At 39.1% G+C, this 27,999-nt stretch overlaps 1 protein-coding gene across 4 annotated transcripts; it reads left to right on the top strand.

The window, feature by feature from the left end:
- The first annotated feature begins 1 nt into the window (after position 1).
- Positions 2–27,998, top strand: IL15 (interleukin 15). Of its 4 annotated transcripts, none has more exons than XM_034442747.3 (7): positions 2–169; positions 16,557–16,708; positions 16,906–17,065; positions 18,593–18,674; positions 19,291–19,329; positions 20,405–20,548; positions 23,425–27,998. In XM_034442747.3, the coding sequence occupies exons 3-7, from the start codon at positions 16,980–16,982 to the stop codon at positions 23,557–23,559; spliced, it is 486 nt and encodes a 161-aa protein (XP_034298638.1). In that variant the 5' UTR covers positions 2–169; positions 16,557–16,708; positions 16,906–16,979; the 3' UTR covers positions 23,560–27,998. The 4 variants fall into 4 exon arrangements, with proteins under 4 accessions (XP_034298638.1, XP_034298636.1, XP_034298640.1 ...); XM_034442745.3 differs by having other exon boundaries at positions 16,877–17,065; XM_034442749.3 differs by having other exon boundaries at positions 16,877–17,065; positions 23,515–25,327.
- The last annotated feature ends 1 nt before the right edge of the window (position 27,999 follows it).

Below are 27,999 nucleotides of genomic sequence, written 5' to 3'. Positions count from 1 at the left end.
CGCCAGGGGACTCGCTTGCGTAGAAGCCGGCGGCCCAAACGGGGCTGGGTCCGGCCGTCTCCTCCCTGCCTTTCCTTCCCTTTTTATGCCCTGTCTCGGGCGGGCGGGCGCGCATGCTGTGGACTCGCCCGCCAGACGCCGAGGTTGCTGCGTGCGTGTTGCTTGGCAGGTATCTCCTTCTGTTTTGTTTTGGTTTTTTTTTCTTTTCCCTCTTGCGTGCCTCTTTGGTGCAGCGGGCTAACGCCGGCGAAAGGAGTGGGGCGGAAGGCACGGCTGTCGTGGGTCAGGCGATATCTTAGCCGCAACACCGCAATTGCGGTGCTGGCTTTCTTATTCTTGGCCCCCCTTACTGGGCGGGAAGAGGAAGCAGGAAGACGAATGGTTTCACACATAGAAAGAAGCAAGTTCCCGTGGGATATTGTCGCCTCCCTCAAGTGGAGCAGAGCGGTGTTTCCAAGCCTTTGCTTGAATGTGGCTGTTAAAAATCAAACCGCCGTGCAATCCTGCTGTTTTGTCGTCCCTTGCCTCTTTTTCATTCTCTTTTCCCCTCCCCCCTCCCCTCTTTTCCGCTCAAGGCTTGCCAGCATTTCTAAATAATAAGAAATACACTACGCTTAATTCTCATCAGGGCGGCTGTGTTCGGAGAGTCCAGCTACTGTTGTCGTCCCCCCTCCCTCTATTTCTGCTGATTTTGGCATTCTCTGTTTCCAATGGTAAAGTTTCTGTCTGGTCGGTGACTTTCAAAACTAAGTTGTGCTTTTTAAAAGAAAAGTCCTTGCAACGATATAGCTAGTAGGTTGGAATTACTGACCAGATACCATTGCTCGGTTTTCCTAATTTAAATAGAGCTATCTTTTAATGTTTTCAATAAAATTGCAATTCACAGATATTTAATAATGCTGAATGGTTCACTTTGAGTAAAATATGTGGTCGCTTAGTGGCAGGTAATGTATAATAAGAACAAGCAGATGATGAATTCAAAAGTCAGGCTTAAAAATATTTTTCGTAGCCATAAAATGTGATTAGGTAAGTTACAGTTATAATATATATATATATATTAAAATATAGGGATTAATTCCATAGATATGGAATGTTGCATTGTGTATCATTTTTGATCTCTTTCAAGGAATGTTTGAAGCAATAATTATGCAATAATTATTTTTAAGAATTCCATCCCACTAGAAACAACTGAAGACAATATTAAGATTAATACATGAATTTTGAGGGTCCTTTTGGAGATTAGTAGTCAGTGGAGCCATTGCAGAAAAGGCCCTGCTGATGCTTGCCAAGTTCTGTGCTCTTGGCTCAGTGTTTCTCAACTTTGACAAGTTAAGCTGTGTGGACTTCAACTCCCAGAATTTCTCAGCTAGCATTGTTTTTTTTTAAAAAGTTTTTTATTATTTTAAAACATAAACATAAAACACATCTTTTCAAAACAAAGCTCTTGATTCGGTCACAAATTCATACAAATCACTAACAAATCTTAATTTTCAATTAATACAACTTAATATTTTACTCAGTTATTTCCCTCAAATCTATTATTTAACTATGCCATTATCCCCAAAAAACTATTACTTAAATCTTAATCCTTAACCAATTATCATTCCCTTTTTCTCTTTCATTTGCTTAGATGGATATATTTTTAAAGTATAAATTATTATAATTTATTATATTATTATAATAAATTATTATAAACATTCATAAAAATATTAGATTCCAACATAATCATTTTATTCTTACTATTGAGCTCAACATTTATAATCTTTATTTCTGTTATTAAACCTAACTTACTCATTTCATTTTAACTATTAATCTCAACATACTCCTCCTTATTTTTATTTTTTTTAAATTTGATTTATATGCCGCCCTTCTCCGAAGACTCAGGGCGGCTTACAATGTGCTCAGCAATAGCCTTCATCCTTTTGTATATTTATACAAAGTCAGCTTATTGCCCCCACAAACTGGGTCCTCATTTCACCTACCTTAGAAAGGATGGAAGGCTGAGTCAACCTTGAGCCTTGGCGAGATTCGAACCCTGCAGTAATTGCAGGCAGCTGGTCTTAATAAGCTTAATAACAGGGTGCCTTAAACTCCTGTACTACCAAGGCTCTTGGCTATCCCACCACATTTTATTTGTTTGTTTTATTTCTTGGCTGTTAAACACAGCATAACCATTTTGTTTTTGGCTGTTAAACACAGCATATGTTTCTTGGCCATTACACAGCATATCCATTTTTGTTTTGGCTGTTACACAGCATAACCATTTTTGTTTGGCTGTTAAACACAGCATACTCTTTTTTATTTTTTGGCTGTTACACAGCATATTCATTTTTGTTTTGGCTGTTACACAGCATTGTCATTTTTGTTTGGATGTTAAATACAGCATAGTACTTTTTGTTTTCTGGCTGTTACACAGCATATCTATTTTTATTTTTTGGCTGTTAAACACAGCATAATCATAGTTGGTTTAACTATTGATCTCTTCTTAATCCTTTCTTTGTTGTTCCCATCCATCTATACATTGCTTATTTTCAGATAATCATATTTATTTATTTATTTATTTAGTTAGTTAGTTAGTTAGTTAGTTAGTTAGTTAGTTAGTTAGTTAGTTATTTAGTTATTTAGTTATTTAGTTATTTATTTATTTAGGCAGGCTTATATGCCGCCCTATCTCCAACGGACTCAGGGCGGCCCACAACAATAAAACCACAATCCAATGCAAGATTAAAATGCCTAATTAAACAAATACAGTTAAAACCCATAAAAACCCCATCAGTCCAGGCCGGGGAACTCGAAAAGCCAAGTTTTTAATTCACGGCGAAAGGTGCGAAGGTCAGGGGCCAGCCGAAGCCCCAAGGGAAGTTGATTCCAGAGGGTGGGCGCGCCTACAGAGAAGGCTCTACCCCTGGGGGCTGCCAACCGACATTGTCTCGCCGATGGCACCCTGAGCAGGCCCTCCCTATGGGTGCGAACCGGGCGATGGGATGTTGTTGCTGGCTGCAGGTGGCCCGCCAAATATCCTGGGCCTAAGCCATGTAGGGCTTTATAGGTCATCACCAGCACCTTGAATCTCACCCAGAGGGCAACCGGTAACCAATGCAAGTCGCGCAGGAGAGGTGTTACATGGGAGTATCGGGATTCTCCCACCATAACCCGCGCGGCCGCATTTTGCACCAGCTGAAGCCTCCGAGTGGTCCTCAAGTGCAGCCCCATGTAGAGAGTGTTACAGGAGGTGACTAGCGCATGGGTGACTGTGCGTAGGGCATCCCAGTCCAGGTAGGGGCGCAACTGGCACACCAGACGAATCTGGGCATAAGCCCCCCTGGTCACGGTCGTTATATGATCTTCTAAACTCAACCGTGAGTCCAGGAGGACACCCAAGTTGCGTGCCCTGTCCACAGAGGGTAAAACTTCACCCCCTATAGCCAGCGATGGAACCTCTCCCCTGGATTGAGATGCCAGTACCCACAGCCACTCAGTCTTGGCCGGATTGTGCCGAAGTCTGTTCCTTCCCATCCAGACCGGTACAACTTCCAGGCACCAGGCCATCACGTCGAGGGCATCACTGGGCTGGTTCGGGGTGGATATAAAGAGCTGAGTGTCATCAGCATATTGATGGTACCTCACCCCGAAACCATGGATGATCTCTCCCAGCGGTTTCATATAGATGTTGAACAGAAGGGGCGAGAGAACCGACCCCTGGGGCACCCCACAAGTGATCCTTATCCTTTTCCATAACAATTTAACATTGAGACATGGTTCTTGCTTAAGTCATACCTTTAAATATATTTATAAATTCCTTTTAACATTTTAAATTAATCATATTTATCCTTATTCTTTTTCATAACAATTTAACATTAAAACATGGTTCTTGCTTCAAACATATCTTTAAATATATTCATCAATTCCTTTTTCAAAGAATTTCCATTTAACATTCTTAATTTCTATAAAAACCTCCTTTTTATTATTACAATCCACCTTTACATTATTTTAAGTCACATTGTTTAAATCTTCTTTTTTCTTTTTCCAGTCGTATTTATCTTACTTCTTCATTTCCTCGCCTGCAAACATATATTCCTTCCATTTTCAATGTTTTCAGTTTTGTCCTCCATAACTCATATTAAATCTTTTTCTTATTTTTATTCCGGATATAATGTATCAAATCTCCCTCTCTTGGGCCTGCGCTCATTCCTTCTTTTGTTCCTGTGCCAATTTTTAATTATTGTTGTTTCAACTATAGGAGTTCCATTATAATTCCTTTTCTTTTCACCAACATCCAGCTGTCTGCAGACAGGAAAAAAAAACTCCTCCACAAAGTCCCACGACTTTTATCTGTAGAACTCAGAATCAATTAAAAAAAAAAAAGTTACAAAGTTCCTTTTTAAACCAGATGGTGTCTCTCTACAATCCACATTTTCCATTAGTCATGCAAGCATCCATTTTGTGCAATTCTTCTTTTAATTTTAAAATTAAAAGCCTTGGTACTACAGTGGTTTAAAGCACCCTGTTATTAACACAGCTGCCTGCAATTTACTGCTGGTTCGAATCTCTCCAAGGCTCAAGGTTGACTCAGCCTTCCATCCTTTCTAAGGTAGGTTAAATGAGGACCCAGTTTGTGGGGGCAATAAGCTGACTTTGTATAAATATACAAAAGTATGAAGGCTATTGCTTAACGCACTGTAAGCCGCCCTGAGTCTCCGGAGAAGGGCGGCATATAAATCAAATTAAAAAAAATAAAAAAAATAAAATAAAAAAAAAGTACCAAATCTTTTTTTTTTAGAGTCCAATTCGAATTTTAAAAGATCCAGTCTTTTTACCATATCTCAATAATTGATTCCTTTAGTTCTGTACAAAAATTAGTTGTCTCTTTAAAGTTGCAGTTTAAAACTTTCCAAAGCCCCTTTGTTGCTCAGCCGCTATTTTAGGCTAGGAGTCTTCTAAGTAATAATATTGCTCCACACGTTGTTATAAGCCTGGGTTTGTTGTCACTCACCTGGCTTCAGAGAGCTCCGTTTCACTCCACTTTCCTCCAGCACTTTTCTTAGCCCGGTTGTCACAGCTTTGTGGCAGCTGCCATGGTTGCCTCCCCCCGCCACCGACTCACAAAGGGTTCCCTCTGACCTCCGAGGAACTTGCCTGTTCCTCTTGGTCGTCTGAGGTGCCCCTCCTTTTCCCCCGTCCCTGCAGGACGGTTCCAGTCCGAAGACCCATCGGCAGCGGTTCGGCAGCCAAGGTTTTCGCGGGACTCCTCAGAGCCCGCTATTTCCCTGACTGCGATGCCAAACCGGAAGTCCCTCAGCTAGCATTGTTGAAGTCAGCGATCTTACTTCTCCCAATATATAGGTGGTTACTTTATGCATGAGTAGAGGTTTCTTTGACCTTTAAGCTTGAAGAGGGCACTACTAAATGTAATTAAACTTCCCCAGTTAATAAGTAATCCAGAAGACAATACATAATGAGGTTTTTGGATCAGCTGGCACAAAAACAGCCAGGAAAGGATTCAAGCCTGGGAAAAACAGGGCCCTCCTTAATCAAAAGGAGTGCTGATTTACCGCCAGTTTATCAATTTCTTAGGAGGTGAGGGCTTAGCAGCACAAGGAAACAACAGCCAACCACTTAATAGCCAGCCATCAACTCCTCAATCTACATCTTAAAAGCTACACACAACAGGCACCATATAAACCAGGAGTCAGCATCCCACGGCTCTGGAGCCTCATGTGGCTCTTTCATCCCTCTGCTGCGGCTCCCTGTCGCCGGTCAGCTCCACAATTGATAGGGCTTTCGGTTAGGACAGGTAGAGGAAAAAGGATGCCGCACTAGAGGAGACGCTATGGTGGGGGAACTGGACTTCCGGTCAGTTCCAGAATTGAACGGGGCTTCTGGTTAGGAGCTTTGTGGCTCTGAGTGTTTAAGGTTGCTGACCCCTGATATAAACACTACACACAGAACAGCCCAAAGCACAGAGAGATATTCCCTGCTGATGGGATCCAGTATGACTCCGAAAGCTCAGTCACCGGGACCACAAAACTTCTGGTCCTGGTGACTGACCCAGATTGGATCCTACAACATTATCCTTGGACTCGTATATAAATATAATGGACACAGATATGTGGTTGTCATAATATATAAATGTGTACATATTCTATTTATCCTAAAAGGAAAATGACCCTGAAGAAAGAAAAAGCAAGAAGAAGAAAAATATATATAGACAAGCATATTCCCAGCCTATCCTTGAGATTACCCACCCAATAAAATGTTTGTTTATGTCACACATGAATACATATATGGATGTGTGCACATCTACTTGTTAAAGACTGCTTCAAAAAAGGGCAGGACAGGGCAAAATATTAATAGTAATTATAATAGGACACCACATAGTCCTCAATTTACAGCAGTTTGCATAGTGAACGTTTGAAGTTACAAAAGTGACTTATGATCATTTTTCACACTTATAACCTTTATAGCATCCCCATAGTCACATTATTTCAATTCAGATGTTTGACTACTGACTCACAATTGTGAATGTTTGTGTCCCGGGATCATGTGATCACCATTTACAACCTCCTGACAAGCAAAGTCAATGGGGAACCAGATTCATTTAACAACCATGTTACTAATTTAACAAATGCAGTGATTCACTTAATACATGTGGCAAGAAAAGTTGTAAAGTGGGGCAAAACAAACCTGTTCTCAGCAACATAAATTTTCGGCTCAATTGTAAATTGAGGACTATCTTTAGTTGAATCCCTCTCTGTGTGTATCAAACGTCTCACACACATATGCACAAATCACTTGCACTCAAGACAAATACATAGGAAAGAAAAATAGGATGGCATGGTGAATAGAGAAAATTAGCTTCACTGGAATGATAAAAAACAGAGAAAAACGGGGTAGAGATGATTCAGGAAAAGTGATAACTGGAATTTAACTAGGCCTACATTCTGAACCCACCCCTCTCAAATTGGCTAACCTTCAACATTATTTATGCTTGAGATTCTTCAGCCCTTCCAATCTCTTGTCCCCTTCTTACTTTTTAATAGATTTTTCAGTTAATTATTTGGAAGAAAAAATATCCTACTAAAAAGACAGTAAATGTGCTGAGAAAAGATTGGAATTATTGTTATGTGGAAGTATAGGATTGTGCAAAACTGTATGAATGCATTAACAAAATTTCATAGTCTTGATGTAGGTACTGTACTTGTTTAATATTATACATTTTTCCATTATTGTGAAGACATAACAATACCTTTGATCCTTCCCAGTTAATAGGTTAGTTAAATTTTTAATAAGTGTATTATAATCTAATGGAATCCACAAGGAATTTAATTATTGAAGTGAAGCATTTAGCTGGCTCTTCAAAAAATTTCACAAACTGAGGGAAAAATTTGACATAGATAAACTAAGTTTCATGCCGCTTTCCTTTCAGATTGTATTTCTTCTGTTAAACTGCATGGTAGTCCAATAGGAAACAGGAAGAATTTAAAATGTGCAGTTCATTAAACTTTTAGAGTTTCATTATGATATGGATAGAAAGATAGAAAAAGCCAAACTTCTCATTGGAAAACTGCCTGTTAGTGCAGATATCTTGTTCTGTGTCACCTTTTATTGCTGGGCCAAAAAGGATGAAAGTCCACAATGGGATCTCTTGAATTGTTTAACTTGTTTTCTCCTTTCTTCATTTCTTTTACCTAATGCTAATAATACTTTGCTTCAGATAAAGAAATTCTGTGCCCTCACAAAATATATAATGGATGTACAATTCCACATCCCAGTGCTGATCAGAGATAGTACTGAGATTATCAAATAAAATCAAATATTAGTTTACAAAAATACCCTCTTTCCCAGAAAATGAGACATCCCCTGATAATAAGCCCAATCGGGCTTTTGAGTGCATGCATTAAAATAAGACCTCCCCGAAAATATTTAAACACAGAACTGGAAATCAGGTAAGACTACAATAGGAGCCCCATCTTGCTCCATGTGCCCCAAAATAATAAAACCTCCCTGAAAATAAGGCCAAGCACTTATTTCAGGGTTCAAAAAAATATAAGACAGGGTCTTATTTTTGGGGAAACATGGTAGTTTTTAAAACATTTTTTAAATGCAGGATACCTAACTTTTGTCAATTTGTTTGTGAACTAATATGACATGATAAACACTATACTTTCTCAACAGTGATATATTTAGGAAAAATAGCACAACATGAGGTACAAAGGGAAGAACAATTAAGCTATAAAATGCTGTAGCTATTTAGGTTTCAGATAAATTCATTTTTAGGAATTAAATGGGTAATCAAATCTTTCAACTGCCCATTGTCTGATTTTGTGAAAGTAATGCTCAACTATTTTGTGCATCACATTTTATTTATTTGTTTTCTTGGAAGTAATTAAAGATAATCATGCATTATGTCTAAAAGATGTTTGGAAATCACATTTAGGCAAGCAGTAGAATGATGAAGTGTTGTGATCTTGTTGTAGCGTATTTTTCATTTGTTCAGTGTAGGAATTATATCTTACTATTTTATACTGGTGATATTTAATTTCTATGAGAGATCACCAATAACAGCTTCCCCCAACCTTTTTTTTTTCTTTTACCAGGGACCAGTTTCCAGGAAAACAATTTTTTTCACAGACCAGCAGTGGTAGCGGGCGGAGGGGGAAATAGTTTCACATCCTACCTAGATCCCGTGCATGCGCAGATGAAGTTTCGCTCACTTGCATGAACTGGTTCCTAACTGGTTGTGAACCGGTATCACTCTGCAGACCACAAGTTGGGGACCCCTAACTTATAATACAGAAATATGAGAGGCTGGACAGATTGTAATTTTAAAAAAGGACATTATTCGTTCTTTGGTGGGAATGTTATAAAGTCTTAAATGTTGGATTTTAAAAAATCACAGTATTAATCAAACAGAAGGTTTACTTTAAAAAATTAGGTTGCTTTTTTAAAAGAGCTGTATCTTTTTTCCTCATTTGTAGCTTTAAAGTAAAGAGCTTACATTTTAGAACATTTAGATCTTCGGATGCCTGCTTTTTTAATCAATGGGTGCTTTAATATTTAAATATTTTTAATTAACATATTTTGTATTTCTCTGCAGTTGATTTGTAATTTATTTGTTTGTTTTAGAGTAAAGTTTTATTGTCACTGCTCTAAAGCTCTGTTGGGAATAAATGGAATATAGTTGGTTTTCATGTTTAAATAAAACTATTGAAACAAACACCATTATTTTACAAAATAAAGAGGCCCAACAGCTCTATACAGCTGAATAGTTTTATGCTTTCCAGAAGTTCTAATAAAATTAGTAACGGGGTCAATTTTATTAACCAAAAGTAATACTGTTCTAGGGTTCATATCATTTGTTTTAAATATGTACATTCGTATGTAGCAATCATCAAACCATGGGTTGAAGCCATGGCAAGGGGATTGCAAGCAAAGTTGAGAAGCATTTAAGTTTCTAGGTCCCAAAAAAGCTTCAAATGTGGATGGACAAGGAGTATAGCATCTTCAGAGCTACAATTCACAGGTCAAGAAGGAGGAAATGTATCCAAATTGTTCATGAGTGAGGTGCAGGTTTGGTTCCTGCTCAGATGCCGGTGAACTTCCAAGAAGTATGGCATAGAACAGATCACCTTCAACTCTAAAGATGCAAGCCAATTGCTAGTTGAAACATCAGTAGGCCTCTTGGTGAGAAGTGAATCATCATTGGACTGATGTTGTCTGTGAAAGCCTACCTTGATGTATACCTTCTGAGTCCTGGAAAAAGTTGTTCCAGGCTCACCCATTTGAGTAATTCTGGTATCATTTGGCAACTATTTTCCACTTAGTACCCAAGAAAAGAAATGACTCGTCACATACAAGTGTACAAAGAAAAAAAAAATGCTCACTAGGTGACACATTGCTCACTGTAACATTATTCCTTTGAAGATACAGCAATGAAATATAAAAACACTTTATATTATCTCTAATAATGATACCATTTTAGCAATTGTTTACACACACACACACACACACACACACAAAGTATTTGAGGATTGTGGGAGTTCAAGCTGCCAAGGTTGAGAAACCCTGTTCTAAACCATAAAAAGTGGGCTTATTGAAACAAACCAGGTTAACATACACACCTGCAAAATTAATATGGAGCAACATTTGCAGTCCTTTGGATCTTCTTCTTTTCAGTTTTTGGGTTAATGCAGGTAAATTTTAAACACTCTCTCTTGTATTTTTTAAAATGCTTTTATTATATAAAGAGAAAGAAAAAATAACCAGATACAAGATTAAAATAAAAAATAAAAAATAATACAAAACCAAAAAACCCCAATGTTAAAACAAATATGTACATTGAAAAATCTAAAAAAATAATAAACCAAGGTGACCTCATTTTTAGTTAACTTATGTTAAATAAGCTTTATAGCATGGGCTATATTTTTGTTCAAAAATAAATTAGTTCTGGATTCACTTTAAGGGTTTCTGATTGCACATTATTACAGCCAGCCTCTCTTTGTGTAGACATAATCATATAGAATTAAGTACAAAAAAGGGAAGGACCTTAGGGATTGTTACAGTATTGCCTTGGTCAAAAGCAGCTCTTTCTTATTAGTATTTCCTAGATTTTGCACTGCGAGGAAATGTTGAGCTATTCAAGTGGAGGTTGTTGCTATTATAGCCATTATAAATCAGCACCTTTAAGCAGTCACTCGGTTGTCATTGGAGATGTACCTGAATCTTTTGTAACCTCAAATACAGCACAATGGTTTGTAATGGCACACGAGCTTATTACTTGCTGGTAATAAGCTGTCAGGATAGATGATGATTTAAATATATCTATTTCCTCCTGACAAGTGATAGACTCTCAAATATTTCTGCTGATTTTCACAAATTTCTTGGTGTGTGTTAACCACAAAAATGTGCTGCAAATTGAATTTCTGCTTTATTTTATGTGCTAAAAGCAGGCCAGTAGTATTTTTAAAAATGTCTGTTGGACAGAGGCAACAATTGCTATGTTTATTAGCAGTAGAAAAACATAAAACAATGGAAAGAAATTACAGAAGCTGGTTTTTTTAGTAATCAAAAATGGTTTCATGAAATGACACCAGATGTCCCTTATGGCTTCTTTTGTCTCAAATATGTTGCTTATGAATCTTAATATAATGCACGAGGAGTAATTTAGACAATAGTTCACTGTAAAATAAAGGATTTACTTAACATACACAAAAAGCTGTTGTTTCTCGTGAAGAAATACCCATTAGGATTAAATTAATTCTAACTGCCATGTATTTGAGAAAATGAGGATCTGTAACAAATTGTAGGTTTTGTTTCTCCTTTGTGTTTTGAGCATCCATTTTAAAATGCTTTATTATCTTTAAGTAATCCAAAAGTTGGCAGGGTTAATTTTAGACATTTTGTAAGGAGAAATCCTAATTCTCTTTGATAGAAATTATTCCCACATAAGTGTGCTTAGACTTGCAATTTGGGTATAAGGTCATTTGAACTTAATGTGGCATTATTGTCAGCAGATATACAGAGAGCACTGATCCAGAGGTGGGTTTCAGCAGGTTCTAACCAGTTCTGGAGAAGCGGTAGCGGAAATTTTGAGTAGTTCGGAGAAACGGTAAATACCACCTCTTACTAGTCCCACCCCCATCTATTCTCTGCCTCCCGAGTCCCAGCTAATTGGGAGGAAATGGGGATTTTGCAGTAACCTTCCACTGGATTGGGGAGGGAATGGAGATATTGCAGTATCCTTCCCCTGGAGTGGGGTGAGAATGGAGATTTTACAGTATCCTTCCCCTGCCACGCCCACCAAGCCATGCCACACCCACCAAGCTACACCACAGAACCAGTAGTAAAAAAATTTGAAACCCACCACTGCATTGATCCCAAACTGCCATTTTGATCCCACATATAAGACCATATCAACAGTGGCAATTGGGACCGAAATTCTCCATCTCTAAGTGATGCAACCATAAAACGTAACTGCATTGCTTAGCAATGGCAATGGCAATCCCTGCAGTCCGGGTTGTCATTGTTAAAAAAATCATGTGGTCTGTAGATGATGCAACTTCCTGCTGACTGTCCACAACCATGTCAGTGGGGAAGCCGACAGGAAGTTGCAAATCCGGGTGGCTTGTTGCAAGCAGGTTGGCAAATAGGTAAGTGGCTGCTGTCATGGGATGAGGGCAAGAGAGGTGTAGCAAGGGTTGGGAGGGTGTGGGGGAGGTGAAGAAGGGGGTGAGGGCCAGCAAGTGTACGCAGAGTTGTAAGGAAGGTACAGGGAGGGTGGGAGGGAGGCATGGCAAGGCTGCTGGCAGGGAAGTTCACAAATGGTAAATGTGATAGCAAGGCATTGAAACTGGTTGTAAGAGTGAGTCAATTGCCAAGTGCTCAGATTGCGATCATGTGACCATGGATGGCCCAAATTCTGAGGACTGGTCATAACCCCCATTCATTCAGTGCCATCATAACTTTAATTGAATATTTGTAAGTTTAATGACTGCTCACTTAGTGACAGTTCACAATCATGATAGTGATGAAAAAGTAACTTTATGACCAATCCTCACAAAGGAAACTACCTGTACTATCTGCCCCCCAAAATCAAACACCAACTGCAGACTTTTTTTTTATTTTTTAAAAAACCTCTGGTTATGTAACTACAGATAATTATAAGACAAACTCTTGCAAAAGGAAATCCCCTCTGCTTCCCGCTATCCATTGTCAGCCATGATTTCTAACAAAATACTGAAAATAATTTATCATCATATATTTAACGTATTTAGTTATTTTTCTCTATATTTAACATAGCCAGATATTCTAACTTTGTCATAGAATTTGTTTTCTGGGTCCTTTACCATGTAGTGGACAGATCATGCTCCAATTTGTCACTTTCCTTATGGCACCTGGAACTGGACAATACTTCAAATTGGGATTGATCAGGATGGAGTACAGTAGGACATTTACTTTACATGTTCTGGATTCCGTTCTTACTAAAACTCCCTGAGATATCATTTGCCTTTTTAGCACCAGTATCACACCAGTGGCTCAGGTTTAACTTGAAGACAACCTAGACATCCAGATACTTTCATGCATATTACCAAGCAGATCTTTCCCATCCTGTACTTGTATCTTACATGTTTTAGACTCAGGTGCAAAACTTTATATTTTTCCTGTTAAAGTTTCATTCTACTTGTTTCAGCTCACTATTGAAGTCTCATTAGCTCTTCTTTAATCTTTGCTCTTTCATCAGAAAAATTAGCTGTTCTGGTTTTGAATCATTTATAAAAGTGTCTCTTCAACTCACTCTACTAAGTCATTAGTTTTAAAAAAAATCTGTTGACCAGCACAGGACCAGAGCAGGCCTCAATGGCAGTTTACTTCCTTGCAGAAGTAAAGTTATTAATAGCACTCTTTGATGACATAATACAGTAATCTAAACTATAGTTTACTATTTTATCGAAGAGGATATCATGAAGGCTTTGTTGTGTGCTTTGGTATACTAAGTTTCTGCTAGGTCCCTACCCCTTAATTCCCTGCTGTCCTAAAGTAGCAATGAAATAGGTAAGATTAAAGTAGCATGATTTGTGTTCAACAAACTCAGATTGATTCTGGTTAATTGTAGAACCCCATTGTAGCACACACAAATGCACTACTTGATCATTTATAAATCAAGGATCTTGCTCAAAATACACGTCAAACTGATAGGTGTGGTTTCCTGATTCATGCTCCTTTTTGAAGGTGACATTTGTCCTCTTCTAATCTTCCGAAACTTCATAGTTTTCCAGATGTTCTCAAAGACTTATGCAATTGTCTTCACTAGTACATTTAGTATGCAGTGATGGAATCTATCTGGCCATATGTTAGTAGGTAATAATTAAGATGGCTCACCACTAGATCAGTGGTAAGATGATTCACCACTAGATCAGTGGTGAAATCCAAATTTTTTTACTACTGGTTCTGTGCCATGGTGTGGCTTGGTGGGCATGGCAGGGGAAGGATATTGCAAAATCTCCATTCCCACCCCACTCCAGGGGAAGGATACTGCAAAATCCCCATTCCCTCCCCACTCCTGGGGGAAAGATATTGCAAAATCTCCATTCCCACCCCACTCTGGGGCTAGCCAGAGGTGGCATTTGCTGGTTCTCTGAACTACTCAAAATTTCCGCTACCTGTCAGAATCTGCTGAATTTCACCCCTGCCCTATATTGTATGCAATATGGCCATTTGTGTTTGTAAATTTGTGTATACGGGCACTTACAGTATTTTAAAATCATTTACAGGTAATCCTCAACTTACAACAGTACATTTAGTGGCTGTTCGAAGTTACAACAGCACTGAAAAAGGTGATTTATGACCGCTTTTCACAGTTACAACCTTTGTAGCATCTCCATGGTCATGTGATCATAATTCAGATACTTGGCAACTGACTCATACTTACGATTGAAATACCCTGGGGGCATGTGATCACCTTTTGTGACCTTCTGAAAAACAAAAGCAATGGAAAAGCCAGATTCACGTAACAACCATGTTACTAACTTAACAAGTGCAGTGACTCACTCAACTACTATGGCAAGAAATATCATAAAATCAGGCAAAATTCACTTAACAACTGTCTCACTTAGCAACATATTTTAATGAACATTTGCGGACACTGGGATTAAAAAGTTGATGTTATGGATTTGCTTATAGACAATGGATGGGATGTAAGATGAAAAGCTACTTGTTTAACTTTATAGGGGATGAAGAGTTATTAAATTGTTGGTACTTGGTATGATGGTTGAAAATCACTTCTTCATATAATTCTCTTTCTTCCTTTATGATATTCTTTGTTTTCTTTTCTTTTTTTCTTTTTTCTGAACCTTTTATTTCTTGTTTCCATTCTATTTTTTTCCTCTCAGTTTAGTTTTATTATTTTCTACTATTGTAATTAAAATTCTGAATAAAAAATATATTAAATATGTATTGCAAAATTTATCTTAGAATCTATCGATTCAGCCCATGGTCAAGATTACAATGAATATCAGTGATTTTGTTAACAATATGGTGATAGGAAATACCTATCATATACAGTAGATAGGAAAAATGTTGAAGGTAATGTGTCACTACTATTCCCATCTATATTAGGAAATGGTCTGGTGATGACAAAAGATTCAGTATAAAGTCTTCCATATTTAGTTCACACTTCAATTTAAAGAAAAGAACAAGAGTGTGTCAATCTGAGTGTGTGTCGGGTTAAATATTTGGACAAGCCCACAGTTGTCATAGAAACCCATAAGATCCTAAAATCAGGCCCTAAGGTCTGGAAATAGACATCTCTGAGTACAAGTATGTGAAGTAATTACAAACCAAACCAGGGAATTGATCTAGCTAGAAGTTTCAGGAGAAATTCATCTAGGACTCAAGCAGGACACCAAATGTCCTTTTAATTCCTGTTGCTCAATTTAATACACAAGCATTCATAGTCTGCAGCTCCTGGTGCAGAGATCCTAATCATAGGCACGGTATTTTTTATCACACATTGTCTCTATAGTTATAACTATTTTCCTCTGTTTTCATGAAGTTGAAACCATTGAAAAATCTGATGCCTTGAATCATAAATGCTGCATCTCCTCATCTAACCTTATTTCATTAATGCATGCCAGGTCCCACTGTTGCAGAATGTGGCTTTAATTGTAATATCAGAACAACAAAAAAATATCCCATTCCCCTGTTGGAATATAATCAACATTAATAATTTGTCTGCTTGTTCAAGAGAATAGACTGTTCTAATTTTTCCCCATATCTTGGAGCATTGGTATTGTCAACAAATCAAATGTCATTTCTTAAGATACTGAACCTACCTTTGAACTGCAGGCTTTATGGTTGATTAATCAAGTAAAGAAGGCTTGCCATACAAAAGGAATTTAATGTGAAGAAAACAATTTAGTTCCTCTCATCTGATCTATCAATTAAGTGTGAACCTAACTAATCTCAATTAAAGATACTAATAAAGACCTCGTTGAAACTCACATAAGGTTTTATTTGAAATAATGAAAAAACTCCACGCTTAAAAATGTAAAATAAAATAGGAAAATCCCTATTTCTACTTTTAGATATTTTTAGAATGATTACTATTATCCCATTTATTTATTTATTCATTTATTTATTTGATTTGAATCCCACCTTTATTAAGCTGCTGCATACAAACATTTAAGAAATCAGTCCCTTTTACAAAGTATGTAATACTAAACTATACCCTCTTTCAATATTTTTGTGATGAATGGATTCTAATGTTAATTCATTATCCTTATATAATGTTTCCATACTATCAGTAGAAGATTTTACTTTTCCAGCATCTGTTTTGTGAAAAATATTAATTCCCTTTCAGACTTTCTGAATTTTTGCATATCATTAACACTGAATGTTATCAAAAATCCATGCGAATCACATTGATGATGAACCTAAGTGAAGAAATAAATGCAATGTTTTGTTTCAGTTATTTCATAACAAAGTCATCATGATCATGAAATGTATCATGGATAAAAACATTATTATGGACAAATATGTATTCATCATTTAATTTTCAGGTACACTTTAGTGCAGTTCTCCAAACCAGGGTGACTTCCAGACATGTGAACCTCAGTTCCCAGAAAATGTAAGAGCATGCTGGCTGAGAATTTTGGAAATTGAAATCTCTACATCAGGAGGGTTCTTAATAAACAAGAGGCTAATGCCAGAAGTGAGTAATTAATTAGAATTACAGTAATGGTTACACTGATCAAAGTGATATTTGTTTTTTATAATGTAATATTTATATAATAAACATTATATAATAGGTTTAAATTTGTAATATTTCTAAACACATTTATTTATTTATTTATTTATTTATTTATTCTCAAATTTATAGACTGCCCTTCTCCCGCATGCAACATATAGGATAAGGATTGTATTCCTCACCGCTTGATAATTCTCATCCAGTATGGGGGCAAGAAATATTTCAGAAAGGAATCATGGTCTCTGATGCTGTGTTGAAATCTGTTCTTCAGTTTCCTGAAAGTCTGAAAAATAAATTTCTGGTTTTTTACCTTATTTTGAGGTGAGTTAAGGAAAGTGCTGATATACATATATATATACATATACATATACATATACATATACATATACATATACATATACATATACATATACATATACATATACATATACATATACATATACACACACATACACACACACACACACACACACACACACACACACACACACACACACATATATATATATATAGAGAGAGAGAGAGAGAGAGAGAGAGTGTCAAAGTGGCACATAAGCCGGACCAAACATTGAGAATAAGAATGATGCACCCAAAAGAAGCATTATCTAAGGAGAAGACATCTTCAATAGTTTACTGCATCAACTGCAGTAATTGTGCAAGCAATTACGTAGGGGAAACGGCCAAGCAGTTACAGACCAGACTACACGAACACGAACTGGCTGTCCGACGCAAGGACCAGCGCTCCCAGATCTGGACGCATATGAAGGAGCATGGCCACACGTTTGATTTTCAAGAGGCTGAGGTTATTGCCCATGATAAGACTAAAGGAGGATGCCTACTAAAGGAAGCCTGGTTCTCCAATAGCAATTCTATCAACAGGCATATCATCCGGCCTACCAGGCTTTGAGACACCAGGAGAGACCCTGCAGGAGGAGCAGAGATGGCTTTCCATCGGTGAGCAGAGACCAAGGGCACCCACCCTCCACCTTTGGGCATGCAGACTCAACCTGTGAAGGCACGGTTGGTCCTGACCAAACAGAGCAACCCGGCAGGGCTGTCTCAAACTGCAACAGATAGGATTAATGAGAAACAAATCTGGCTGACCATGAGGTCACAGACAAGGCAACAAATCGCAATAACTGACAGGCTAACATCATTAAGGCAGAGATATCTGCAATGGTCGTTTAATACTCTGACGATGGCAGCAGATGGCTGACGAAAGCTTAGTAAAATAAAATTTTAATTCTTTTAAAATCTTAAAGTTCTGGAGTTCGCAGTATGTCTGCTTCTTTTTTTACTAATATACCTGGAACTCGTATTTTTAGAATAGTTTGTAACATATACATATACATACATACATACATACATATGGTATCCATCACTTTGCACACTCATATCTGTAATGTATAAATTGTGCAAAAAAATGCACATTTGCAATATGTGCAAAAATGTACTGTTTTTTTGATGCTGTTCTTCTCTAGAAGTTCAGATGAATGATTACCCCATCCTGCCCCATATCCTCTTCTACCCACACACCCCGACCCCTCCCAACCCCATTGTAAGTATCTTAGAAGCTGAATGGTGCACTATTGCTAACCCAACATCACTTTTTAAAATGAAATGATATTATGGGCAAATATCAAGGAAAGGAAACATATCAGAAGAATGCATATTATATATAGAAAATACTAGGACTGGAATCAATCCTCTATGAACTTAACAAACAATTTCACAATGTATTAGAGATCATACATGTTTCTTTATGGTTAATGATTTAAATATCGTTTACTCTTATTATGATACCATTGAAGTATTTTGATAGTTTTATTGTGTTCTGTTTCAAACAAGCTTATATCTACCATATATACAAGCCACTGGTCGTTTGGAAGCTGCGCTAAGGGACTTGCAAAAGATTGAAGTCAGTTCTGAGGTAACTTAAAATAGAAATGAATACAAATGTCCACATAACCAAAAGTCCAGTATATAGATACTATTATAACTTATTTCTCAATCATTCAGATCATGGTTGTTCCAAAGGTGTCTTTTTATTCCATTCTCTACCATTCAGTCAGAACTAAAGAAGCTTCTTGGATGAAAAGCGAAACATCTTCAAAGGAAGTCCAGCTGCCTTTTGAAAAAATACCTTTGGGCTATTTCTTGACAATATTTGAGTGTATCTGTCATGACTGATTATAGTTTTTTCACCTTTCTATTTTATATTCTCTGAAGACATTTTAAACTTTAAAGCATTTCTAACTGAACTGAAAATATATACCAAAGGATACTTTTCTCAAAATCATGTTTAAACTTTGATTCTACAAATATTGTAAGGCAGATGTGTTGAAACAAAAACTCTTTACCTTATCCTATGTACATTGTTTGGAAAAATTAGATTTTACTGTAAATTTCAACAGTTCCCAAATGATCCTCTGTGGATGCTTAATGTTCTTAAAATGCAGAGCAATTTTGAAATGATTTTTAATCTCATGCTTTGAGGAAAAACATGCTTTAAAACTGCTGATTACATAACAATTTTCTTTTTTTAGATCGATGCCTATTTATATACTGCAGATTTAAATTACTCCGTGAGTATGTTTTATTTTTCAGAAATTTGAATAGTTCTTAAAATATATTGTAGACAGTTTAAAAATCTGCAATTCACCAACCTTTTAGTACAGCTAAACGGAGTTCTAGATATAGTAGTATCTTATCATATGTCACTGTTTATGGACTACAGCAGTATTCTAGGACAGGGGCCTCCAATCTTTTGGGCAGTAGGGTCCAACTGGTTCTGTGGAGAGAAGTTTTTCCCCGGACCAGAGGGGGCGTGGTTTCATATGTTACCTGTATCCTACGGTTGAGGCTTTGCTTGTTTGCGCAGCCCAGTTTCTGGCAAGCCCCGGACTGGTGCTGATCCAGGGACCAGGGGTTGGGGATCCTTGTTCTAAGAGATATTCTTTGAAAGTGTTCTGAAACTTGGTTTACAATGTGAGAATCAGATTATTAACTGGAAGTTTCTTTCAAGAGACTGCTGCTTACTTGTCAAAACCACTCTATTGATTTCTTTATGGTCCCAGTTTTTCTGTACATCCGCCAGTCTCTTTAGATTATTTCCATATGAAATTTGGCTGTCCCAGTTATAACAGAAATAGGTCTGGTTGGAACAAAAAAAAATATTTAAAAATCCAGCAACTGCATCTAAGCTTTAGAACTCCCACATAGGGGAATTTACGAGCTATGGTAGTATATTTATCAGATTGCAATTAATTAAAATTAATTAAATGGCAGCAAATCATGATATTTTATATTTTATTTCAATCAGATATAATTGTAAAATATAATGTTCAGACGGAATTGGTTTTATTAATAAAAGTTTATAGTTAAAGTCCATTCCATGTAATTGTACATTATAACTTAAGAAGATTTAAAAGGTAAGTAAAAAACCTGAACTTCGATCTCTCCAGACCTTGTGCACCATTGTAATCATTACATAGCATCACACACAAACACACACACATTTCTACTAAGCGTAACTTCTCCACTTCTATAAGCAAGAAGGGAGCGTAATAAAAATGAATGCAAAATGTAATGTCTGCATGAGGCCAGAAACATTTTTTTATACAAATCTAGTGATTTTTATTTTTATTTTGTTTTTCCTAGAGTCATTGTAATCTATCAGTGTTAAAATGCTTTCAACTTGAGATGGAAGTAGTGTCGTATGAATCTAAATATGGGGATCGAAAATTTCATAATAGTGTGGATAGTATAATCAGAAATGTTAGAAGTTTTCTACGCATTGAAACAGTAAGTCCAACCTGGGTTAAACTACACATTGTACTGAATTGGCGTTCAAGGAGTTTGTAAAACCTTCTATTTGTTTACAAAATTACTCAAATCATTTGTCAGATAAGTCAGTAAAAGATACTTCTTTCCCCCCACAAACACACATATATGGAATGCTTAAAGCGCCCTTGAAAAAAAACGTACATAGATTGTAAAGTGTAAAAAACTGCAAAGATTGGAGAAGGCAGGAAGGCAGGAGAAAGCTAGGACGCGATCTCCACAGTTTCTCCCACACCGAGTCCTAGCTGCCTCCTACCTTCCCTGATCTTTGCAGTTTCTCCCCATCAAATCCTAGCTTCTTCCTGCCTTCTCCGATCTCCAAAATTTCTCCCCCATCAAATCCTAGCTTCCTCCTGCCTTCTCCGATCTCCAAAGTTTCTCCCCCATCAAATCCTAGCTGCCTCCTGCCTTTCACGATCTCCAAAATTTTTCCCCCCATCAAATCCGATCTTCCTCCTGCCTTACACAATCTCCAAAGTTTCTCCCCATCAAATCCGATCTTCCTCCTGCCTTACACAATCTCCAAAGTTTCTCCCCATCAAATCCTTGTTTCCTCCTGCCTTCTCCGATCTCCAAAGTTTCTCCCCCATTGAATCCTAGCTTCCTTCTGCCTTCTCCGATCTCCAAAGTTTCTCCCCCATCGAATCCTAGCTTCCTCCTGCCTTCTCCGATCTCCAAAGTTTCTCCCCCCACTGAGTGCCTCCTGCCTTCCATGCCTCCTCCGATCTTTGCAGTTTCTCCCCCCCATCGCGTCCTAGCTTTCTCTTGCTTTCCTGCCACGGATAGGCATCTGCAGAGGGTGGAACCTGCAGAGATCGGGGAAGGCCCTGCCCCCCGTGCATGTGCGGCAGAGATCCGAAGACCAGCTGGCCAATCAGAGGTGCGCACATGTGCGGTGAAGCTGGGCTGGGGCGACGGCTGGCGTGCCGGCAGAAAGAGCTCTGCGTGCCACCTGTGGCATGTGTGCCATAGGTTTGCCATCACGGTCCTAGTCTGATACACGTATTCAAAACTTTGGGTGCATTACATGGAATGAGTCCAGTTTGGATGAACACATTCCGCTTCAAACAAAGTACATGAAATACTAGAGTATTATCTATATTTAATAGCTGAAGCCAGAGGATTCTAGTCAGTTAATTCTGAGGTTTCTGCAAAGATGGATGGTGTGCCATTTTTCTTCTCATTCTTGATCCCCAGATTCACCCCTTGTTTTTAAAAAGCAAACCATTTTTCTCTTCAACATCAGGGGGACGTTTGAGATAATCCACTTGCCTTTTGCTATGATCTGAAGATCATACTTGATAAAAGACGTTGATTAAATCTGCCTGTCTGCCCTCTGTCTGGAAGCTGATAGTTGGAGCACTATGAAAGAGTGGCTTCACCACACAACTATACACATCAAATTCTCTGCTTCCTCTCCTCTCTGTGATACATACATGCAGCAGAGCAGACTCTCCATGGAGAAGGAGAACAAAGAACAGAGTGAGGGCAGTACATTTTTCCCTTTGTAAAGTTGATATATTTTATAGGTTGAACAGCACTGAAGTGAATTTAGAGTTAAATATCCTACCCCCACAATCCTCTCCTAACATTCCTGTACTACTTAACACATTAACTAAAAGGTCTTCAGACTATATTTAGTTCATGGACAATGTCCAACTTTGTTTTAAGAGGATCTCAGGCAGGGGTGGGCTTCAAAAATTTTAGCAAGGGGTTCTCTGCAGGATTGCTGGGTGGGTGTGGCCATGATGGGCATCACCTAGTCGGCCTCCTGCACCACAATGGGGGGGGTGTTTTTGCCCTCCCCGGGCTCCGGAGGCTTTCTTCGAGCTCCCGGGAGGGCGAAAACGGCCTCCCCAGGCTCCGGAAGCCCTCTGAAGGCACGCCCTGCACTTACTTGCATCCAAAACAGGCCGCATGGACACTCCTGGGAGGGGAGGGGAGGGGTGGGGTGGCCGGGGCCAGCCAGGATTGGGATTTGGGGGTTCTCCGAACTGCACAAAATCTTAGCTAGAGGTTCTCCCGAACCCCTGCGAACCCCCAGTAGCTCACCCCTGATCTCAGGAATGATTTAAATTGATAACAGAAGTAAATTGCAGAAGAATGTCTAAAGGAGTTTAAGAACCTGTAAGAAACTAGGCAAGCATAAACATTTAGCTTATATAAGCTAGTAGCTGTGAAATGGATTTGTTGCAGTAATGTGAAAGAGAAAGACAAAGCTAGTCACTAAACTCTGCTAATGTGGAATTTCAATATTTTGGTACAGGTAATCCTCCACTTACAATAGTTCATTTAATGACCATTCAAAGTTAAAATGGAATTGGAAAAAGTGACAACCATTTTTCACAGTTACGACCTCTGTAGCATCCCCATGATCATGTGATCAAAATTCAGATGCTTAGCAACTGGTTGATATTTATGACGGTTGCTGTGTCCCAAGGTCACATGATCACCTTTTGCGACTTTCTGACAAGTAGAGTCAATGGGGAAGCCAGATTCACTTAACAACCAGATTACTAATTTATCAACTTCAGTGATTCACTTAACAACTGAGGCAAGGAAGGTCATAAAGTGGGGCAAAACTCACTTAAAAAATTTCTTATTTAACAACAGAAATTTTGGGCTCAATTCTGGTCATAAGTCGAGGACTACCTGTATTCTCTGGAGCCATCTACTCACAATGATGGTTTTGGATCTCATACTGCAGATTTAAATTTTTTTAAAAAAATTCACTCTAACTGTAATAGAAATCTTGTTATTAGGAATCTATGTCATTATATATATGTCTTTGCTTCAGCACGTTGCTTATGTACTTCCCCAATCTTTCATTTTTGAAGAATACAGATACAAAGACCTGCCAACGATGTGAAACATATAAAGAAAAAAAATATTCAGACTTTATAACACACTTCATGTTTGTTATACAGCGGATCTACCAAGAAGAGAATACAAAAATGAAAATTGTGCACTGAGATATTCCATTGAAGCTGGAAGAAATAATTTATTTCGTCCTTGGAAAGATAATTTCTGAATGGTCAGCCTAATCCCATCTCTCTTTTTTCTTTCTTTCTTTTTTTTGTCTTCCCATCTGGGAGTTTGAAGTAGAGGTAGTCCTCATTTAGTGACTGCCTTGTTTAGTGACCATTTGCGGTTACAGTTATGAAAAAGTAACTTTGCAACCAATCCTTACATTTACGAGTTTCATGGGTCTGTACAGCAAAGGAAATTTAAGTAAGATCAGTTGAATTTTCACTTGGCAATTACTTTGCTGAATGACAATTGTGGGTCCCAGTTGGGATTGCTAAACAGGTACTACCTGTAACTAAATTAGCTGAACCACACTTTGCTTTCTGCTTCAAGAGAGGAGATCACATTTATGTACTGGAATGCTGGAAAAGAGAAAGAGGAGGAAATTGGGGAACATCGGGATAGAGTTGGCTTTGGACAGTGACTAAAAATGTGAAAAAAAATCAATGCAGATTCAGAAACACACGCAATTGAAAGGTGAATGGACTTCATGAAATCCAGACGTGCTGAATAGCATAGCAGCCAAAGACCTGGCAATTTACAAAGATTTAGCAATTCCAACCTGCTTATACAAGAAAAGGGCAAAAAATGGAAAAGGAGTTTAAAGAAATTATGAGAAGATATATAATTATAGTGGTAAAATTTAGAATTAAGTAGGCATCATCATTTGTTTAAAACCTTTCCCAGTTTTTTAGTAACCCTTCAATACAAATCTGTCACATGTTTAAGAGGATATGGATAGAAATGTAGAGATGGAATTTTTCTGACCCGCTCCCCAAGCACAACAAACCCTCTGAAGTTAAAGCAATGATTCCTTTATTAGGAGCGTCAGCAGCACCGACAAAAAGTTTCTCTTTCAGCGCAGGCTAACAAGTCAGTCCGGCAGGGAGATGAATAGTTGTCTGCCACATCTATTCATCTCCGCCCCTGCCTTTTATCTCCAGAGCTAGTGTGGGGCTTTGCTAGCAGCAGTGACTCTTCCGTCCCAAGGATCGGCCCACAGATTTCCACTGCTCTCCTCTCCTCTGCCTTCTGTGCATCTGTGCATCAGGCACTGGACCCAGCTGTTCCTCCTCTTCCTCATCAGCCACCTCCAGACCTGGAGGCTGTTGACTCTCCATCTGAGGACTGACAGATGGCCCAGGCTTCGCCTCTGTCTCTCTCTCTTTCTGACAGCTCGATTCCCTCTTCCCTGTCAGAGCTGTCAGGTTGCCTTGATGGTGACCCTGACTCCATCTTAAAACAACCTTATCATCATTAATTCTGGATAGACAATACTGCACAATCTGGGGATGCACTTAGACTTGAAACATCTGTTCGAAGAGTAGGTGGCAGTCATGGTAGGAGACTCTTCATACAGTTGCCTCCTTTCTTGAATAATGAGACCCTGAATGCAATCACTCGTGCCCTGGTCATCTCCCAGTTGGATTACTGCAATATTCTCTATATGGGATTACCCTCAAATAGTATTCAGAAACTACAAATGTCAATGGTCTGACTAGCAAATTCAAGAAAAATAGACACTCTCAGGAACTATAAAGCAAAACTTTATTGGATACAACATTTTGGCACTGAAGAATCAGAACCAACTGTGATTTTTCCCATGCAATGCTTGTATAGTTAAACAATAGCTCCTTCTCCCCATCCCAATTTGGTTACATTGTCCAATTATGAATCATCTTTTTGTTTTGAGAATAGTTCACTTCTCTGTCAGACACCTGCATCAGTGTCCTTTGTGGGATCTTGGCTCTCACGGTCCGCCTCTGGAGCATCTGCATTCTTTCACCCTTCCCGCCAAGTCCTTTGGCAAGTTGAAAGTGATAATACCTAAATGTTTCAAAAGTGGTTCAACTTTGACAACAACTGGTACAGAATATAGTGGTGCGGAGAGTTCTGGAAGCACCTGATGGTATATGTGACAGTGACAGTGGTGGGTTTCTACCGGTTCACACCCATTTGGGCAAACCGGTAGCAGTAATTTGGCCTGGGTCGCTGAACTGGTAGTGACTGCTGGCTGGTCATGCCTCCAAACCAGTTGCCCGATCATCGCTCACTCGCCCTGCCCCCCACTCGCCCTGCCCAGTCACTCCTTATGTCTACTGTGTGGGTCCTCACTTGCAGCTTGCCTGCCGGAAGTGCTGTGCCCCAACTGAGTGGCCCTGATCTGCCTGCCAGGTAAGCCTGTGAGTCTCAGCCTAGCTAACTGCCCCAACCCCCCCATCTGAGACTGCCTCCCCTGCGGCCCCCAGCCCTGCAATGCCTCCCTGCCTTCCACGTGGCCTTCCCAGTGGCCTCCATGGCCAGGCCCACTTGCGAAGGCCTTCCCTACTCCCTTCTCTGTGGCCCGCAGCTGTGTGGCCCAAACATGATTGCCTGCCTTCCACATGGCTTTCCAGTGTTCCCGTGGTCAGCTTGTGAAGGCAGGCAAGCTTTAATGGGTGCGAGCAAACATGCACACCATGAGGTGTGTGCACCATGAGGTGTGTGCGACTGCAAATTTGCTCTCTGATAAGAGGCCAAGAAGGAGGAGAAGACTTGGCCGAACTTTGGAAGAACTTTGCCCAAGACTTCTCGTACACTCAGGGGCTAGCCTACACCTCTCCCAAAGATGAGTTTGGCGGCGATCTAAGGAAACGTCTTCCAGCTCTTCAAGATCAACTTTTAAGAGCACTGAGAAGCCAAGAGCAAAAGTAGCAGGGGCGACAGGGGCATGTGTGTGTCCCTCCGCAAGGAGTGTGAAGGGAGGCAGGCACCGTGCCTCTGAGAAAAAGAGGTGGCAAAGCCCGGGCTGTCGCCAGGGAAGGACCACGGCGGGACATGTCACACACCCCTGTCACCCTCGCCGGCACTACTATTGCTCTTGGCTTCTTGGTGCAGTGTCTACCTTCCATCACTCCTTGCCCATGCTGGGAGCGCTGAACTGGAGCAGGAAAGCATGCACGGGAGCGAGAGCGCACGAAGTTGGCCACTGTGGGGAGAGCACCTTTGCTTCTCCTCTTGCTCCTCACAGTCGCCCTGAGTTGAGCCAGTGCGGTTCTTTACATGGGCAGCCCTGACGACCACAGCAGGAACAAGCAGCACTGCAACAACGAAGTACAGTAAGATTTGGCGGTGCAGAAATTGTTCCATAAAAAATAGTGCATCTCCGAGGTGCCTCTGGCAAAAAACAAAAAACCCACCCCAAAACAAAACCCAGGCTTGCAACAACAGTTTGGAGCTTGTTAAATGTTCTTCCACCCCAGCCATGTGTTTTCCAGTCCGGGCTGCTCGGCAGGCAGACTCAGCAGGCAGACTTTTATTTTGTCAGCCCAAGGCGGGGAGGTACATATGAAATCACCCTGTCTCTGCAGCATCAGTCATGTGACTGAGTGGACGTGGCCAACTCGATGTCACTCACAACAAGGTGCTCCCAACCTTGTCATGAGTGATGTTGAGTTGGCCATGCCCACTCAGTCACATGACTCCACCAAGCAAGCCACGCCCACAGAACCAGTGGTAAAAAATGTTGAAACCGACCACTGGTGACACGGCTCTTATGTGAGCTTCATTAGCTGCCAGTTTGCTTCCATGTTCAATTCAAGGTATTGGTTATCACCTTTAAAGTCTTTTATGGCATGGGTCCAGGGCATATGAAGACCATCTCACCCCAAAGGGACTAGCTACTCCACTCATTCCAGTGGGAAAGGCCCATTGTGGATCCTGTTAGCCAAAGAATTTCAACTGCTGTGGTCCAGGAGAAGAGCTCTGTAAAAACAAGTACCTGGAGATGTAAAACAATGACAAAGTTGAAATTCTGGAGAGTAAGAGAGAGCTTGCAGAAAGAGAATTAGAAAGAGAACTAGATAGTAGGGCTCTATTAGCATTGGCATTGAGAAAGGGAAAAATTTGACATTTACAGCACTCCCAGGGAATTCTGATGAAAATGTTTTTTAAAAAGTTGTTAAATTTTTAGAAAATGTTTTGGATTGGGATGTGGAGGTATAATTTGTAGAAATTGATGATTGGTAGAATAAAAACAAGATTTGTGATATTAAGAAATATTATGAGGGATTTTTTGGGGTCCCTTGTCAAAAAGAAGACAAGGAATTGCATCAGCATTATATACAACACTGAAGATTGATAATACAGATGTAATTATTGCCAAAGATATTCCTGTAAAAATCTTGTGTAAAAGAAATAAGTATTCTTTTTTTACCTGAGAGATTAAAGCAAAAAAACAAAACAAAACTCCATTTCAATGGGACAAATTGGCAGTATAATTTTTACTTTTAAACAATGTATTAAAGATGTGCTCATTTATAGCCTTTATCTGGATTTTTATCACATAATGATAAACTGATTAACACAATTCTGTATGAATAAAGTTTAATTTGTTGTTTAAAAAC

This window comes from Pantherophis guttatus, chromosome 8, assembly GCF_059756535.1.
Source record: "Pantherophis guttatus breed Tessera chromosome 8, ASM5975653v1, whole genome shotgun sequence".
Lineage (NCBI taxonomy): Eukaryota > Metazoa > Chordata > Lepidosauria > Squamata > Colubridae > Pantherophis > Pantherophis guttatus.
Note: the sequence above shows the minus strand (reverse complement) of the source record. Positions and strands in the feature narration are given on the sequence as shown.